Source organism: Candida tropicalis (assembly GCF_000006335.3).
Source record: "Candida tropicalis MYA-3404 genomic scaffold supercont3.1, whole genome shotgun sequence".
Taxonomy (NCBI): domain Eukaryota; kingdom Fungi; phylum Ascomycota; class Pichiomycetes; order Serinales; family Debaryomycetaceae; genus Candida; species Candida tropicalis.
Window position 1 is genome coordinate 1,610,963 of NW_003020038.1, and position 19,001 is coordinate 1,629,963.

Consider the following 19,001-nt stretch of genomic DNA (forward strand, 5'->3'; position numbering starts at 1 on the left):
TAGATTTGGTCATTTATAATGACGATTACTAAGATGAAAAATAAAACCGAAAAACATATGATCACCACTATCTAACCAAGAAGTTTATGATGCTAACATTAAGAAAAATCTCATAATCCATTGTCTCCAATATTCCATCACCCTTTGGTTGATTCGCCAAATGGTATCCTTGGTTGAGAAACAACCGTTGAAATGAATCTTCTATTTAGACGGTTATAATAATTTCTAGTTATCTTAACGAAGATTTCTTGGTTTTTTTTTGGAGTGTAGTAGAAATCTTGTATAATCATTACATTTTCTTAGCCAATAGAAATCAATTTCTTTTTTCTGTATAGTCGATAGAGATAAGAAAGTCATGCTATCTATAAACTCTAGACAAATGCCTCATCCCCACTTTATCAACACTACGTTCTGATTTCTTACAATAATCATCAAATGTTTGAACTTGGGTACCTCCTCGTCCCCTCCTCTTGTTTTCTTTGCTCTCCCCACTTCCCGGTCAATAATTAATTCCTTTTCTCTCCTTAGTGATGAAGTGTTCCGTTTCACTTCAATTCTATTCTATTGTTATCATTGTATGCACTGTTTGTATGGATATGGTTATGAGAATTTGACTGCTTTATGTACATGTAAAGGTGGTGTAATACGTACATATGTACTTAAAGAAAGAATTTACCTTCTACGCATTTTTCCATTCTCTCATGTCTTTGATTATTCATAACATCATACGAATTGATCTTTATAACAAACTCGTCATTTTTTTATTTATTGGTTTTGGGTGCAAATTTTTTTTTTTTTTGTCTTTGTTACTCATAATGTGTCTCTTTGCATGAACTATACTGTTATCCAATCAAGACATCAATGAACAATCATAGAAAAACTTCGTGCCGTACAATGCAAAAGTTCTCAATCTGTCAAAGCCGTATAGAGGGCTATTGACTTAGTTTGATATATGAATAGAGATGTATTGTTAGTGTGTAATAAACACGCGAGTAAACGGTTTAAAGACAATTCATGAATTCATAGACACGAAGCTATGGCTAAGTAAACTCATAATGCAATAGTAACGAATCCAAGATTCTAGGATTCAACCTGAAAGTAACCAGGTTGTAATTTATTTTAGTTTGCATTTTTCGAATCCTCTCTTTTTTTTTTTGACATTTCCCCCTAAGAAGAATACAATACCAGGTACAAAAATAAAACTGATCTTTTTACTTTGTCAGATTTTAATTCTCGATTCATGGTTGTGTAACTCATTATTTCACTCATTAAATTATCAACGTTCCTATTTACATGATTAAATATAAAATATTTTAATATTTGGATATGATTTCCATTTAACCAATATCGATTTGCTCCGTTTTTATAGACTGGTTTAAATTTCTCCAAATTTCTTTTTATATAAAAGTTGAAAAACTTCACCTGCTCTATAAGCACCTAAACCAAATAATATAATTCCAGCGCCACGAACTGATCTTTGCCACCAAAGTGGATTTTTAACGAAATCTATTTTTCCTGTAGTTTTATCTTTAAATTGATTTGGTGAACTTAAATAAAATCCACATCCAAGAGCAACAAATGATTGAATTGCTGTACATGGTAAACATTGTTCTTCTGAATTTTCTTGTGATGGAGGATAAGGACCTGATTTAGGAGGATTAAATACCGAAAGAATATTTGATGACATTTTATGACTAATTAAACTATCCAATTATTGAAAATCAATTGATAAATGAAAAGAACCAAAAAAAAAACTAATAGAATGTGAAATAAAAAAAAACAAATATTTGTAGTATTCAATTGATCTGATGATGGTTACTTGATTTTCATTATCGTATAGAAAATTCTATGGGAGTCTTTTTTTTTTTGTTAAAGTGGGTTTTGATGTTTCTTGTGTGGATATACACGACCTTACCAATATTGTTTTTCACACGACTTTCTTGATATTTTTTCCCTTTTCTTGCTCTCATAATTAAGATCAGATTAAAAAAAGAAAAAAAGAGGATTACTGGCCAGTAGTCTCTCTTCCATTTTACTATACTCCACATAAGAATGAGTTTATTAAAAAGTAGGTTGGTCTTAAGATCAAGACAATCAAATTTATTATTTAGGAGAAGATTTTCTCAATATAATTATACCAATCCATATCCTTCTCCTAATGTCAATAAAACTTCATGGGTTAAAAAATTATTTTATGTCACGGCAGGATTGGGTGTTATTACAGGATATGCATATTATATGTGGTGGCCCAAGCATACTTTTCCAAGTTCAATAGCTAAAATTTTACGTAAAGGATTATGGGCAGAAAGTGATAAAGGAGAATTTGATTATCAACTAGCATTAAAACATTATCTTGAAGCATTGGAACATGCACAAGAAATAGGATTAGATCCATTAAGTGATGAATATACTGGAATACAATTGAAAATTGGAGAAATGTTTGAAAGATTAAATATGTTAACTGATGCTGCTTATATTTATAATGAAATCGCTACATTATATTTAACTGTATTAACAGCATCCCCACAATCTGAAGATGGTTTAAGAATTAAAGATCGTAAACATAGGCGTCATTTGATTCAAAAAGATTTAAGAATTGCACTTAAATTAGTTAGTTTAAACACTTCAAATCCTGCATTATCAAAAGCTATTTTAATAACTCATTTAATTATTGCTCAAGATGAAGTAAATAAATTAATGGGACAAACCCCTGGTAAACTTAATTTAATTAATAAAATTAAACCAGATGGTGGTAATAACAATAGTCAACAACCAGGAGAATCTTATACTGCAGTTTTAGAAAATGATGAAATTGTAATTACTAATAGTGCAACTGGAGAAGAATCAAGAATTAAAAAAACTCCTGAAGTTTGGGAACCTTTTACTGATGAATTTTTCAATGCAATGGATTTATTAAGTGCAATTTGTATAAGTGCAGGAGATTTAACTATGGCTACAAAAGTTAAAATTGCAATGAATGAATCTATGTTATTAGCAGATATTGAACCTTCTAAAATGTTATTATCTCAATGTAATCTTGGTTCTTTATTATATATGCAAGCGGAAGAATTAGAAGCTCAAGAAATTGGATTAAAAAGAAAAATTTCAGAATTATCAGGTATAAAATATGAAGAATTAAATGGAGATCAAGATTTTTCATCACAAAATCAATTAAAAGAAACAATTCCTATTCAAGATCAAGAAGCATTTAGAAATGTTGTCAAATCAAGAGAAATTTGTTTAAAATTAGCTGTTAAATCATATGAATCAGTATTACAATTTGCTAAATCTTTCCCACAAGATTTTATTAAACAACATAAAGAAATTAGTGAAACTGTTGCTATTGCAACTTATGGATTAGGAGTTATTAATCTTCATTTAAGTCAATATGATAAAGCAGAAAGATTCTTGCGTGAATCAAGAGTAAGAGCAAGAAATTGTAATTATGATACATTATTTCCAATGATTGAAAAAGAATTGGAAAAATTATTCAATGAAAAGAAACTTGTGAAAAACAATACAACTATTCGACGTGATATTCCAGAAATCGAAATGGACATAACTTTGAAATAGAAGAATATGTATATATATATAAAAACGTGTATAATAAATATAAATATAATAAAAACAAGGGAAATGTTCTATTTATACAATGGTGATCTATCCCAATAATCTACTCTCCTCATCGTTGGATGATGCTGATGTTGCCTTTTTCTTACCAAATAATGCTTGGAAAGAAGCAACCAACATATTTGGTTTTGCTTGTTCTTCTGCTTTGAATTTAAGGATTTGTTCTAATGTTGGAGGTTCAATCTCTTGAACAATACCACTACTAGAACCAGCATTACTTCCATCAAATGATGAAACATCTCCAACATCAGATTTAACTGGTCTTATTGGTGGTGGTGCAGCACCAGTGATAATTCCATCTAAATGTGGTTGAGCAGTGCCTGGATTTCTTGCCATCGAAGCAGCAGATTGGTGAATTGGTTCTGATGCTGGAATTGATTCATTAACTGATGGTCTTCTACCAAGATCAGTCGACCCATAAATACTTCCACTAGTTCCACTAACACTTCCAGAACCATGATATGAGAAAATTGAAGATTTATCATCAAATACCGACCCCATCTCTTCTAATGATAATCCCTTTGTTTCTGGAAACAAGTACCACACGGCGACAAATGAGATGATACATGAAGTTGCAGGAATCAAATATGTTTTCCACTTAATAAGATCCAATAAAATAGGAGATCCAAATCCAACCAAAAAGTTTGAGAGCCAGTTGGTAGCAGTGGCCAAGGCTGCTCCTTTTGAACGTACAGATAACGGTAAAACTTCTGAAGGTAAAAGCCAACCAATTCCTCCCCAGGAAAATCCAAAACCCGCATTCGTTATAATAATACATGCAACAACAACGGTAGGAGTGAATGTGTCATTTAAATAAAGTGAATACCCAGCAATGTATAATGGTATACCCATGACAATTGCACCTGTCATCAACAAAGGTTTTCTACCCCATGAATCAACCAAATACCATGGAGGAATGGTACTGATAAGATAAATTATAGCATTGATACCTGCCATAAAAATAGCTTCTCTTCCAACCCAACCAGCAGATTCGAAAATCATAGGAGCATAATAGGAAATAAGATTGATCCCATTCAATTGGGCAAATAACAATCCAAAACATGCAACAGACAATCTTTTGGCATAACGTTTAAACAAATATTGATAAGAACGTTCACCTCCTTCGATTCTGTCAACTAAAACACCTTCTTTGATGTTTCTATATTCATTCATAGCATGATCATCTTCAACATCACCATCGGAGTATAAATCAGCAATGACAATCATTCCTTCTAAATCATGGTCATGGTTTAATAACCATCTTGGAGTTTCAACAATTATGTAAGTACCAGCCCATAATAACACACCAAGAGAGAATTGAACAATCAAAGGACCTCTCCAACTATAATGATTATTGATAAATGAAAAGCCAAAATCAACCCAAATACTGGCTGCATATCCGACAATATTACCTGTAAACTCGACACAAGCATAAAATCCACGATCTTCAGCAGGGCTAATCTCAGACTGGTACATTGGGACAATTGTAGTTAAGAATCCAATACCCACCCCACTGATTAATCTTGCAATACTAAGCCACAAAATACTAGGTGAAATACATTGGATAAAACCACCAATAAAGAATATTGCGGCACCGTATCTAATTGCTTTTTTCCTTCCAAGAAGATCACCAGCTTGTGCAGCCAAAAATGATGAAAACAAAGCACCGAGTTCTAAAATAGCTACCATGATACCAATTTCTGCTGGTGTAGGTTCATTATAGTATTCTTTGAAATATTCATTTGTAATCAAGGATGCATATAACCCTTGTTCAAAGCCAAAACTAAGAACCCCAAGGGTCACGAAAAGGGACGTGAAGTTCAATAAAGCTTTCCCAACAAGCCAACTTTCTTTAATTTGAATATGATGTTGAATTGGAGATTGAGTTGTCGACATCTTGTTCTTTCTTTATTTCTTTTCTAATAACTTGACAATAATCGAATGAACTTGGTGTACTATGATAATTCAATTGGTTTTATTGAAGAATAACTGAGCAGGAAAAGACATATATTATAAAATCAGGAAGAAAAACAATATGTTTATAGATTGTTTTTTTTTTTTCCTTTTTTCCTTCTTCCCCTTTTCCATGTTGTGTATTGTTGATTTCTCATTTTGCAAAATCAACATTGTGTCGCTTATGTAATCTTAATCTTTTTTTTTTTCCAATGAACGATAACAAACTTTTTGTTAAAGAAAACAAGATTTTACAGATCTACACTACCTTGTGTGAATCATAGAGGGTTGCTTGCTAATAGAATAGACCATGATAGAAGCATAGAGATCAAAGTTGAGATTCTCTATATATGTCAGTTATAGCGTTAAGTGAAACATAGTTGATCTTACAAAGTTAAAGTTGTGACCAATGCAAATCGTTTTGTTGACAGGTACCGCTTATTACTCTAAAGTAATTGTGGGGAAGTAAAAAAATTTCAATTGACCTTACGACGATAATTGAAAGTCACAATACCCATAAGGCCAGTTTTACCAACATCCAGTGCCTGTTCTTCTCCACCTTATGTCGACAAGTGCTTTGTTGTTTGATATTGTTGTTGATCCCTATATACAGGAAATGATTACGTCATATGTTTAGATTTTTTTTTTACTTGAGTCACGTTCCACAAGTTTTGCTTGGAGGCAATATCCAATTGAATTCTAAATATAGTGTCCAGAATTGTTGTTAGTATAATTGGAATGGTAAACAAATGTCAAATCTTCTTTATCTAACTGGGATTATGTGAGTTTTCTAAAGGATACAATAGATGCAATTGTTTTTTTTTATTATTTCTGTTTTTGGTTCAAAATTGGAAGTAAAATTTTCAATCATTATTAAAATTCATTCAAGTTTAAAGTTAATATACGTTTACCATCAACATATTCCAAAACATACAAAGATCTACTTGATCTATAAACGGTTGAAACAGTTTTCAAATACCCGTCAACATTGAAAGCAATAAGTTAACCGAAATAGTAAAAAACAGACACAACGGTTGCACGAAAATAATAAAATTGCAGCCAGTTGCAAGTTCATGTGAGTTGGAAGACTGATATTTACATAATAAAACATATACATTTGAAAACAACGTGACTTGATACTTTATAATATTATTGTGATGTTACATACTTATTGAATGTGGCGAGTAAAAAGAAAACACAAGGGAATTATAAATGGGATATTATATGTTTACTCACGTTACTATTGATGATTACTACTAAACAGTATGCTTTTTATACATCGTTTCTTTTTTGTTGATTTACTACAAAGAAATAAGGAGGGGACGCGGGAAACTGAAGTAGAATAACTACATTTACGTGAATTGTATACTGGTAGATAATTATTATTCAACGGGTACGCGTCTTTTCTTTTGTTACCGTTTGACTACACCAAGGTCACGTTGTTCTTGTCCTTTTTCTCTTATACTTGATTATTTTACCACAGTATATAAATAACCTGTCAAATCCTTACTGGTAGGTATATTTTTTTTTGTTTGCTTACTATCATAACGACTTTAGTATATATAAAAAGAAAAAAGAGAGAAGCAAACGAATATTCTCGGCCGAAGCGACAATCCAAATTCCATCCCATCACCAAACTGAAAACTAAAACGAAAAACTAAAAAAAAAAAAAATTTCTAATGCAAAACATCTTCTGTTTTTAATCTCATCAGGTCAACCTGTTATTTAATAAGTAATACAATATTTGCATCTTGCTATTAAAAAAAAGCATTTTACTTCTAATCAAAAACGAAAGAAACTTAAAAGTTACACCCTTTACTATTGTTTATTTTATTTGATTTACCTTCCATTTCAGTGAATTTTTTTTTTTTTTGACTTTTGCATCTTTAGCATTATAGTCTAGTACCCCCAAACAAGTATAAAAATAAAATTCTCCTAACTTAAACGAACAATACCCATATTGCTGTACCATCCCACGCCCCCCCCCCCCACTTTACATAATATATAAAAAGAGAGAAAAAAAATTCCTTACCATGATTTCCACTTTTCCTTCCAAAGCAAACCATCAATTGGATAATCCAATAGATTCAGAAAGAAAAAGACACAAGAGTAATATGTATCATCATCAACCATCAAAATCACAGCAACAACAACAACGTCATCCACATTTTGATGAATCAACTACTAATCAAAAAGACCATCCAATGCATGAACAACAACAACAAAATAATTTTAATTCAAACACTACATCACATAATCCTACACATGGTACTTTTACACCAATTACTCAAACTCATTCTCATGAATTTCTTCTGAATCATGAAAGTAAATTTGATATTGAAATGATTACTGAAGATAGATTCATTGAAAAATCAAACCAGATGGAACATAATCAATATCAAGGTGAAGAAATGATTGAATGTCCATGTGGTCATATGCATGGTCCAGGTCAAGGATATGATCATGATATTCATGCTGTTGGTTTAGCTGACGTTCCATTATTAAGAGGTCCAGATTAATAAATCTGTCTATGTCTTTGTCTTTATCTTTTTATGTGTATGTGTATGTGTAATTTTTTTACTAGTGTCTTATATAGAAAATTAATTAAATGGTGTTTTATATTATTTGTTTGTATTTGTAGCATACATGTGTGGTTCGGAGTTTTTGTTATGTGTGTGTTTACAAACCGAGAGAACAAAAGAGGGGGGTAACGAGATGTGTGAGATACAAAGAGGGGAACACGGCACTAAAATAATAATAATACTTCAAATACGGACAGAATAACAACGTGTTTGGTTTTAAGCATTGCAATATTTTAACTTGAACTCTTCATACTCTTTGATGTTTTATAATTTTGCTTGGAGTTCACTCAAAAACAAGTTTTCTTGTTAACCAAAGATCAAAGTGACGAGAGTAAAATAAAATATAAAAAAAAAGTATCCTTACGAAGATTATTCTCTCACTGCCATAGTGTGTATCAAAATTGAGATATAACCATGACGGGGGTGTACTCCTCTAGAAACAAAAGCCTAAACAACAGTGTGGTCGATTCTCTTAATACACGTGGGTATCAATCATTGCTTGTTTGTCGTGATGTAATTTAATTGTTGATAGTTGCAAAAAAAAACCCACATCCAAAACACATGGTTCTTACGTAAGCACCTGCATATAGACACAACAGGTAATTTATCCCAATTAGGAAATCCAATGATTTGCACATTCTCTTGTGGTTGGTCGCGTCTTGAAACCAAAAAAGAAAAAAAAAAAATTTCACGAAATTCTTCGATTGATACACTTACCTCTTTTATTTGAATAGGTTGTAAAGTATTATCCTTTTTTTTTCATTTTAATTAATCAACTTAAAATAATCTTAATCAGTTATATTACATAATGTCAAGTCCACCGGGTTCATCCTCACGTAATATAAATAGAAGAAGAAAAAGACAGGCAATTGACGATGACGATGATGATGATAATTTAGAAAGATCTTCCCTTCATCAACCATCATCACCTCCTTTGAGGTCTTCACCACAATTATTACCTTCATCACCAGCAATTCCATTTGATACTGCTTTAGATGATGACGACGAAATAGATGAGATTGTCCATAATGATGTTCAAGATTTAAATCCATCGGAAGAAGAAGAAGATGGCGATGATTTATTGGAGAATTTAGAACAAGATTATCGAGCTAATCCAGAACAGGATCATTATGATTTGGGTGATGGTAATATTGATGATACTGGAGATTATGAAGAAATGGATGCTGCTACAAGAAGAAGAATTGATGAACAATTAAATAGACGTGATGCTATTTTAAATAATGCCAATCGTTCAAGAAGAGGAGCTTTCTTGGATGATGATGATGACGATGATGAAGAAGAAGATAGTATGGGACAATTTGGTTTACCAATTCAAAGAAGAAGAAGAAGACAACATCAAGATGAAGATCAAGATGATATGATGGATGATGTTGAAATTGATCCTTTTAATGAAGAATTATCATTGGAAAGTTTAAGTGATGTGAAAGCTCCAAGTATAACTGAATGGATTTTACAACCTGCTGTTAGTAGATCTATTGCCCGTGAATTGAAGCTGTTTTTCTTGGAATATACTGATGCCAATGGGGATTCTGTTTATGGTAATAAAATGAGAACTCTTGGGGAAGTCAATGCAGAATCGTTAGAAGTTAGTTATAAAGATTTAGCTGATTCTAAAGCAATTTTGGCATTGTTCTTAGCTACTAGTCCTGAAGAAATGCTTAAAATTTTTGATATTGTTGCCATGGAAGCTGTGGAATTGCATTATCCAAATTATTCTCAAATTCATCAAGAGGTTCATGTTAGAATTACTGATTTCCCAAATTATTTGAATTTGCGTGATTTACGTGAAAGTAATCTTAATCAATTGGTTAAGGTCTCTGGGGTTGTTACTAGAAGAACAGGTGTTTTCCCACAATTGAAATATATTAAATTTGATTGTTTGAAATGTGGGGTCGTATTGGGTCCTTATGTTCAAGATTCAAACACTGAAGTTAAGATTTCATTCTGTACCAATTGTCAAAGTAAAGGTCCATTTAAAATGAATTCTGAAAAAACTTTATACAGAAACTATCAAAGAATTACATTGCAGGAAGCTCCAGGAACAGTTCCAGCTGGTAGATTACCAAGACATCGTGAAGTTATCTTATTATCGGATTTGGTTGATGTTGCTAAACCTGGTGAAGATATTGAAGTTACTGGTGTTTATAAGAATAATTATGATGGTAACTTGAATGCCAAGAATGGGTTCCCGGTATTTGCCACTATTTTGGAAGCCAATTCCATTAGAAGAAAAGAGAGTAGAGCTTTTATGGGTAGTAACAATTTAACTGATATGTGGACAGAAGAAGAAATCCGTGAATTTAGAAAATTATCTCATGAAAGAGGTATTATCGATAAGATTATTTCATCTATTGCCCCATCTATTTATGGTCATAAAGATATTAAGACAGCAATTGCTTGTTCATTATTTGGTGGTGTTCCAAAAGATGTCAATGGTAAACTTTCGATTAGAGGTGATATTAATGTTTTATTACTAGGTGATCCAGGTACTGCTAAATCTCAGATTTTGAAATATGCTGAAAAAACCGCTAGTCGTGCCGTTTTCGCTACTGGTCAAGGTGCCTCTGCTGTTGGTCTTACGGCTTCTGTTAGAAAAGACCCAATTACACATGAATGGACTTTGGAAGGTGGTGCATTAGTTCTTGCTGATAAAGGTACATGTTTGATTGATGAATTTGATAAAATGAATGATCAAGATCGTACATCTATTCACGAAGCTATGGAACAACAAAGTATATCTGTTTCCAAAGCTGGTATTGTTACTACTTTACATGCTAGATGTGCTATTATTGCAGCAGCAAATCCAAATGGTGGTAGATATAATTCTACTTTGCCATTATCACAAAATGTTGATTTAACAGAACCAATTTTATCGAGATTTGATATCTTGTGTGTTGTTAGAGATTTAGTTAATCCAGAATCAGATGAAAGACTAGCTAGTTTTGTTATTGATTCTCATATGAGATCACATCCAGCTAATTCGGATGATGTTATTGACGATAATGAAAATGAAGAAATGGTAGATGTTGGAGGCGCTGCATCAAGAACCAGATCAGAAAGAATTGAACAATTGAATAAACAAAAAGAACTGGAAATTTCACCAATTGCACAAGATTTATTAATTAAATACATCCAATATGCTAGAGTTAAAGTTCAACCAAAACTTCATCAAATGGATATGGATAAAGTTGCTAGAGTTTATGCCGATTTAAGAAAAGAATCAATTGCCACAGGATCTTTCCCAATTACTGTTCGTCATTTAGAAAGTATAATTAGAATTGCTGAAGCTTTTGCTAAGATGAGATTAAGTGAATTTGTATCTCAAAATGATTTGAATCGTGCTATTAAAGTAAGTATTGATAGTTTTGTTGGTGCTCAAAAAGTTACTGTCAAAAAACAATTACAAGCCAAATTCCAAAAGTATACATTACCAACACGTTCAAGATAGTTTCCGGGTGGTTTTTATTGTTTTCATTTCTTTTTTTTTTTTAATTTTCTTGTAGTTTGTATTTTAATCTAATATTTGTTATTGTATTATTATTTTAATGGGATTGTCACTTGTAAGGAATGAAATGATTTTGATGGTTACTATTATTAGTGTAGCTGCTATGTGGGGTCACGTTTTTTGATTCGGATACACGACCAGTGATATTTCAACATACTATTAGATTCCACATTAATCAAATAAAACAGTAGTTAACTGTCTGGTATTGTATTTCTTAACTATATATTAGTAAGATAAAAATATAGCGATCTATCATTGGTTTCACGAATAACATTCTAAATTTTAAAAGTCAGTTAAGATATAGATTGATAAAACACGTCTGATTGCTACCGCGCAGTCGACCAAAAAAAAATTAAAGCAACTAAAAAAAATAGGAACGGGAAATTAATGGAAACACGTTAATTCCTGATCACCAAAACACACATATATATATATATATACACATATACACACACAGCCACCTATAAAACGATGTTAAATCTAGATGAGTAAGTACTATTTTCATTGAATTAAATTTTTATCAGAATATTAATTTACTAACAAGTTATTAACATAATAAAGTACTATTGAGAATATTAAACAATGTAAACATATACCTGAACAAGATGTTGAAGAATTGTGTGAAAAAGTAATTGAATTATTAGTACAAGAAGCAAATATTCAACATATAGATACACCAGTTACAATATGTGGAGATATTCATGGACAACTTCATGATTTAATCACATTATTTAAAACAGGAGGAGAATTACCATTTACACAATATTTATTTTTAGGAGATTTTGTTGATCGAGGATTTTATTCATTAGAAAGTTTTTTATTATTAATTAGTTTAAAATTAAGATATCCTGATAGAATAACATTAATTAGAGGAAATCATGAAAGTAGACAAATAACAACAGTTTATGGATTTTATGATGAATGTATAAGAAAATATGGTAGTATAAATGTATGGAGATATTGTTGTGAAGTATTTGATTATTTATCATTAGGTGCAATAATTGGAGGATCAAATGGAGTATTTTGTATACATGGAGGATTAAGTCCAGAAATTGATACTATTGATCAAATTAGAATATTGGATAGGAAAAAAGAAGTTCCTCATGAAGGTGGAATGTGTGATTTATTATGGTCAGATCCTGAAATGGTTAATGGTTGGAGTATAAGTCCAAGGGGTGCTGGTTATTTATTTGGTGAAAATGAAGTTAAAAAATTTTTAAATGATAATAATATATCTTTGATTGCAAGAGCTCATCAATTAGTAATGGAAGGTTATAAAGAAATGTTTAATCAAGGTTTAGTAACCGTTTGGAGTGCTCCCAATTATTGTTATAGATGTGGTAATGTTGCTAGTGTTTTAACTATTGGTGATGATTTCTCACGTGATTATAAAGTATTTGAAGCTTCAACACAGGATGTTGGATCTATACCTTCAAAAAAACCAGCTATTGATTATTTCATCTAAATTGTAACATTGGAGGGATGTGCTGACTTGAATTTTCGTTCTTGCTTTTGTATATATATATATATATATATATAAGAAAAACTATGTATTATTAATTATTATTTTATATTATTCATATTCAGACGTGTTTCATGTAGTTCTAGATCTAGACGTATGTTCTTATCTTTTGAATTTGATTGACTACTTCCCGTAAATGGGTAATTTTTTGAAAAGTTTTATGAGCTGCGTAAAAATTTCACCTACGAGACAAATATAAGTAACAAAAATGTATGCATGAAGAATCCTGCTCAAAACAAAACATAATTGAACTGTCAAGGCTAAATTATTTGGTTCGTGTCATTTGAAACACGAGTAGATTGGTATTATTACTGATTGAATGTAAACATTGAAATAAATTTTGCATTATTGATAAACAAATGAAAAAAAAATTTTCACAGCATGCTCTCCCACTCACGTGCAAATGGTGTGGGTTTTATTTTTATCTTTTTCTTGCTTCTATTATTAAAGTTAGGAATCATTACATTTATAACCAAATAAAGAATAGGGGATAATTGTTGTTGTTGTTGTTGTTCTTATTGGGGGAAAGCCAAGAAAGTATTCATTGCATTATGTGAATAATTTAATTCAACTAGTCTCTTATTATTCACCTTGTGTGAAGAAATTGAATTTTGGTAGAAATAACCTGTGTAATGTACATTTCAAGCCCACAAAAACACGCACGTTTGATGGATTTTACACCAATTAAATTTGCAAGCTCAATATTGAATTAAAGAATTCAAAGACCGGCTTCCTAAATCCTGGTTGTTCCGATTTAAAGGGTTCAAAATGGAAGGAAATGGAAAGTAATTTTGTGTACTGCAAAAGAAAATGAAATTTCCACATTGTCTTGTCTTGTCTTTATTGCGCGTTCATCGTACAAATTTAAATTCAGACCATAAACAAGAACTAAGAAAGTAATGCACGGTTTTATATTTGTTTATGTCTCTTACTGGCAATGCAATGATTTCCTAAAGAAAACATTCATGATAATGCATAAACATCAACTGTATGAACAAGGACAAGATGGAAAATGAAATATCAAAAAACAAAAAGATTTACATCTGCTACCTACTAGCCTCATTTATATAATTAAGGACAAGACGCGTATCCTTAAAAACGCGGTAGTATTTCTCCCCCCTCCCCCTCCTGCCTCTTCTTCTTATAACTTATAATATTGTGCTATGATTGCAAAAGATTACTTCAAATCGGATCGGAACACGCCAAAGTAATCACCACGGAGTTAAACGACTAAAATGATTCCTCTAGAAAGAAAAGCAAAAACGAAAAAAAAAAAATCCTTCTTTGTGTTATTCACCATTCGTCTTCTTTGGCATTACCCAAAATCAATTGTCGTATTAGCCTTGGTAATGTGATGATATCATAGCTACAATGAGAAAGTCCACCTATAATATCACGAAGTCCAGTAAATTTAAAGCCTTGGTATATGGAAAGCCTTGATGCTTTTGTTCTAACCATAATTTCTACCAATTGTTTGTTATTTATATCATTTGTTTACTAGGTGACATCATACACTAAATTGTAGAATCTCAAGTACTTCTAAGCCCAATAAAAAAAAGCACACACACACACACACACACACACACACACACACCAGTGATCGTGATCTGTTTTTCTTTACTAATCCTGTATTGCACAATTTCAATTTAGCCGACATGTACTACAATGTAACCACAAGTATGTATGAAATCTGGGTTGAACCGCACCTCTCCGCGGATTATCAACCAATAAATCAATCAATCTCCAACACTCCCCTGATTTTGTTAAAATGAAATATTTTATAGTTTTCTGTTGTGTCACCAACACATAAACTTCTACTTACACCTACACCAATAACTCATTTATATTCAAACCATTACATACATGTCATGTAGTATTCAAACTCTTCCTTGTTCCTCCTCTTCTTCTTCTTCTCCTTCTCCTTCTCCTTCCCCCTGCCGATTTCATGATTCATTCCACCACCAGCACCACGTAAGCCAAGCACTAAAAAAAAAAATTTTTTTTTGTATTTTTTGGTGAGTGCACACACATACGGACAATGATTTCCTCACCCTTGAACTTCCTATCTACACATCTGAAATTAGTATAAGACAAAGGGGTGCTATCCAACATGAAAGAATTAAACAAAGGGTAGTCAAGTGACGATCATAATTGTTAGATTGACCATTTTACGGGTTATACGATTCCAGGTTGTGGTGCTTTTTTTGTTTGAAAATACATTGAAATTGAATGGTAAAATTTCCTACTGTAACAAGCCAAGTTACAATATTGTATCACCCAGTACTATCCAGATATGAAATTACTACGTAGTGTACAAAACACAAAAATGAACCTAGAAGAAAAAAAAAGAAATTTCATTATTTTGCAGTTACACAAATGAGTAAATAACCCTTTTGTTTATATATGCTACTTGACTAAAACCCACACAAGAAGAAGAAGAAGAAGAAGAAGATGTAAATGAAGTAGTAGAAGAAAAAATTTATACTACTTAGATCCTGAAACTGATGATTATATAAACTCAAGAAGAATTCCTGTTTTATCTTTCTCTAGTGTTGTTGTTTTTTTATACACTCTTGTTGTCATTCATTTCATATTTTACACGTTTCATTCAGATTTCTTTTTCTTTAATTCCCTGTTCATTCATAGATATATATATATATTTCAAACATCTCCTCCTCCCCTTAATTTTGCATTCATTATAGATTTTTTTATTTAACACTCCCACCTTTAGCATAGTATTCAATTATATCCACATCTTTTGATTTTTCCCACATTATTAGCATTTATAGACACACACACATATACACACATACACAATGAGATTACTTATAACATATATTTTCTTCCTTTTCTGTTCATTAGTTAGTGCAGCAGATGAAACCACATCATCATCTTCATCGTCAAGTTCAGATAATGTTAAAACCACGACATCGATTTCAACTACATTAGTTTGGGTAACAGGTACTGATGCAAGTGGTAATTTAGCAACTACACAATCACCATATTATCAAAGTTTTATTAGTTTTTGGACTGAAGTTGCATCACCATCTTCTGCATCAATTGGTTTAGGATCAATTAGTGGAACTGTTGGTAAAATTAGAAGTTATTCTCAAACTACAATTTCTCAAGGAAGTGGATCATCTTTAATTAATAATAGAAGTATTTTAAGTTCAAATGATTTTACATTAACTAAATTACTTGGAGCTTCTACCATTGCAATGATTTCTATTATATTATTGATCTAAACCAAAGTTGATGACATTAAAGAGGGGAATGATAGATAATGATACCTATTGAGAATGTATAAACATAGCTATCGTTATTACCCTTCACCCATTTACGGAATTGAAAAATGAAAAAAAAAAAAAATAAAGAACGTTATTGATTGCTTTTCTATTTTCTTTTTATTTTTTTACTTTGTATATTATTTGCATTTTGATATTATTTTTAGGTTGAATTTTTATTTTAGCTTATTGGGTTATTTTATCTTTTTTTTTTTTTAATTTTCTTCTTCATTAAATTAGTAATAGAATATAAATAATTTTCTTGAATAATAGAAACGGTAGTAGTATTCAGGTATCAATTGTAGGTTCAAGAGACACACACATGTGTGTGTGTGGACATGGCATCTCTTGCCGTACATTCATTCATTCATTCATTCAAACACACACCAAACAATGAATTGTACTATGATTTTCTGTCATTGTGTAAATTGGTTGCGCCCCGAAACATAAAAGGGCTTTTGCGGCTAACAACCAAAACAATAAACAAAAATTATTCAAACCTCATACAGTGCACTCGGCACACTAAAAATAGAACATCGAGTTCATTGTGGGCCTATGGTTATTCTCAAGAGTATATGGGCAATACATTTTAAGTTACTAACCTTAATGGCTAAGATTATGTCATCTTGTTTGCCCTGAATGACTACCATTTCATATGGTTACATAATATTAATAGTAAGATTTCTTTTTGCTATTCCTTTTAATACATTTTTAGTAACAATTCCCCAAGAAAAAATAATAAAAAAAAAATTTGTTATTGTATGAACACACAAATAATTAAATTACGTACAGTCAGATAAAAGAACAATCAACTACTACAATCCTTGCTACTTCTTCTCATCATCCTTGTTGTCTACTTGCTCTCTATCAATCTCCATCCCTTTGAAATAAGAGAAATGTTTTTCATTGGACGGCTTGTTCTTTGAAACAGTATGGTTATATCGATTTATCATCAAACACATTTGAAACAAGAAGATAACTCAATCTACAACTCAGTAGCAATAAACACCTCTTAACCAAAGCAAAACCTATTATGATTTATTTTTTCTTAGCAAGATATCTACTTTTAGTATAAAGAATTAATTCAATTACTTTACTTAATTAAAACATAATGACAAAGGAGATGATTGAAAAAAAAACCCCTTACGATTACATAAGCAGACATGTGATTACCTTATCATGCAGAGTTCCATATATGCCGTTGTTCGGATAAACACACTCACATTTTAATAATTACCTCGAGTGTCGTTTACATGGTCAAATACCGGTAAATCCTAAATTATTCACACACATATATATATAGTTTCTTCAAATCGTTAGAGTATGATATAAAACTGTGGCTCACATTAATTTATTTATTTATTTGATAATTTAAAGTTTTTTTGTTTTTTTTCTCACTCACAATTTCTCGCTATGTCATCGATATAAACAACAACAATAATGTAACTTGTTTAATTGAAAACCTCAATCAACTTTGAGTTCTTTCTTTTCAATCTTTACAATCTTTCTTCTTTCCAGTGTTGTTGTCTTTATTTTATTCTTTTCATTTGCAATTCAATCCAATTCAATTCAAGGCATCTATTCTTTATGACTTCAACTGCCGATAAATCAAAACCAGAAACTTCCCCACAGACTTTTTCTTATGGTTCAATTCTGCATGAAATAGACCCTATTCAATTATACAGTCCATCAGCAAGAACACCTTTAACATCAAGATTACAATCACCTTCTGAAGTCACTCCCCTGTTATCACTAGATATTAATCAAGATGATGACGATAATGAAGACAAGAGTTTATCAATTGCAAAAGCATATCATATTGATTTGTTAAATTATAGATCAGTTACATTAGAAAATAAAGGATCAGTAGCAAGAGATCATATGGCTAATGAACGTACATTTTTAGCATGGTTAAGAACTTCATTAGCTTTTATAACTTTAGGTATTGGAATAACTCAATTATTTAGATTAGAGAAACCAAATTCAAAAATTAAAACAACAAATTCATTAATATCTTTAGAAAATTCAAATAATGATATTATTTTAAAAGCTGGTAAACCTTTAGGTTCAATATTTATAATATTAGGTATAATTACTTTGATTTTTGGTATGAATAGATATTTCCAAGTTCAATTCTTTTTAACTAAAGATTATTATCCTGCTACTAGATTAAGTATTTTCTTATTAATAACTGTCATTTTAACAATTGTCATTACAACATTCGCCATAGTTTTAAAAACTTCCTTATAGAAATAAATCACAGATCATATTTTTCGTATTTCAATATCCGTTTTCTCTCTTTTTTTTTTTTAAGATAAAGAATAAACATCAATCTATCAATTGGGATTTTTCTAAAGTTGATTTTGTGTGGGTTCACCACTAATTTGTTTAAACTTACTGATTCTGAACAGGGTTTCAACCCTAACGCACGTGATAATTTTTCACAGTGCAAAAAAATTCTCCATTTAGCACGCACAAAAAAGTCATCAAATTTTCTCTTGCCT

The 19,001-nt window shown here is 31.1% G+C and overlaps 8 protein-coding genes across 8 annotated transcripts; 6 read left to right on the forward strand and 2 right to left on the reverse strand. All coding sequences in view use genetic code 12, as the record gives it.

Annotated features, from left to right (window-relative positions):
- Nucleotides 1–1,375: 1,375 nt before the first annotated feature.
- CTRG_00712 (uncharacterized protein) lies at nucleotides 1,376–1,687 on the reverse strand (the record flags this gene model as incomplete). The annotated part of the gene is made up of 1 exon (XM_002545885.1): nucleotides 1,376–1,687. One exon carries the CDS (start codon nucleotides 1,685–1,687, stop codon nucleotides 1,376–1,378), a length of 312 nt encoding a protein of 103 aa, XP_002545931.1.
- A 365-nt stretch (nucleotides 1,688–2,052) lies between these two features.
- On the forward strand, nucleotides 2,053–3,573 carry CTRG_00713 (uncharacterized protein; the record flags this gene model as incomplete). The annotated part of the gene is made up of 1 exon (XM_002545886.1): nucleotides 2,053–3,573. One exon carries the CDS (start codon nucleotides 2,053–2,055, stop codon nucleotides 3,571–3,573), a length of 1,521 nt encoding a protein of 506 aa, XP_002545932.1.
- An 87-nt stretch (nucleotides 3,574–3,660) lies between these two features.
- On the reverse strand, nucleotides 3,661–5,526 carry HGT3 (Hgt3p; the record flags this gene model as incomplete). The annotated part of the gene is made up of 1 exon (XM_002545887.1): nucleotides 3,661–5,526. One exon carries the CDS (start codon nucleotides 5,524–5,526, stop codon nucleotides 3,661–3,663), a length of 1,866 nt encoding a protein of 621 aa, XP_002545933.1.
- Nucleotides 5,527–7,616: 2,090 nt separating this feature from the next.
- Nucleotides 7,617–8,102, forward strand: CTRG_00715 (uncharacterized protein; the record flags this gene model as incomplete). Its single annotated transcript, XM_002545888.1, has 1 exon — nucleotides 7,617–8,102. One exon carries the CDS (start codon nucleotides 7,617–7,619, stop codon nucleotides 8,100–8,102), a length of 486 nt encoding a protein of 161 aa, XP_002545934.1.
- Nucleotides 8,103–8,973: 871 nt separating this feature from the next.
- MCM2 (MCM DNA helicase complex subunit) lies at nucleotides 8,974–11,634 on the forward strand (the record flags this gene model as incomplete). Its single annotated transcript, XM_002545889.1, has 1 exon — nucleotides 8,974–11,634. The coding sequence occupies one exon, from the start codon at nucleotides 8,974–8,976 to the stop codon at nucleotides 11,632–11,634; it is 2,661 nt and encodes an 886-aa protein (XP_002545935.1).
- A 1,171-nt stretch (nucleotides 11,635–12,805) lies between these two features.
- PPH3 (phosphoprotein phosphatase PP4 catalytic subunit) lies at nucleotides 12,806–13,156 on the forward strand (the record flags this gene model as incomplete). The annotated part of the gene is made up of 1 exon (XM_002545890.1): nucleotides 12,806–13,156. One exon carries the CDS (start codon nucleotides 12,806–12,808, stop codon nucleotides 13,154–13,156), a length of 351 nt encoding a protein of 116 aa, XP_002545936.1.
- A 2,873-nt stretch (nucleotides 13,157–16,029) lies between these two features.
- Nucleotides 16,030–16,458, forward strand: KRE1 (Kre1p; the record flags this gene model as incomplete). Its single annotated transcript, XM_002545891.1, has 1 exon — nucleotides 16,030–16,458. The coding sequence occupies one exon, from the start codon at nucleotides 16,030–16,032 to the stop codon at nucleotides 16,456–16,458; it is 429 nt and encodes a 142-aa protein (XP_002545937.1).
- Nucleotides 16,459–18,084: 1,626 nt separating this feature from the next.
- Nucleotides 18,085–18,747, forward strand: CTRG_00719 (uncharacterized protein; the record flags this gene model as incomplete). The annotated part of the gene is made up of 1 exon (XM_002545892.1): nucleotides 18,085–18,747. The coding sequence occupies one exon, from the start codon at nucleotides 18,085–18,087 to the stop codon at nucleotides 18,745–18,747; it is 663 nt and encodes a 220-aa protein (XP_002545938.1).
- Nucleotides 18,748–19,001: the final 254 nt, after the last annotated feature.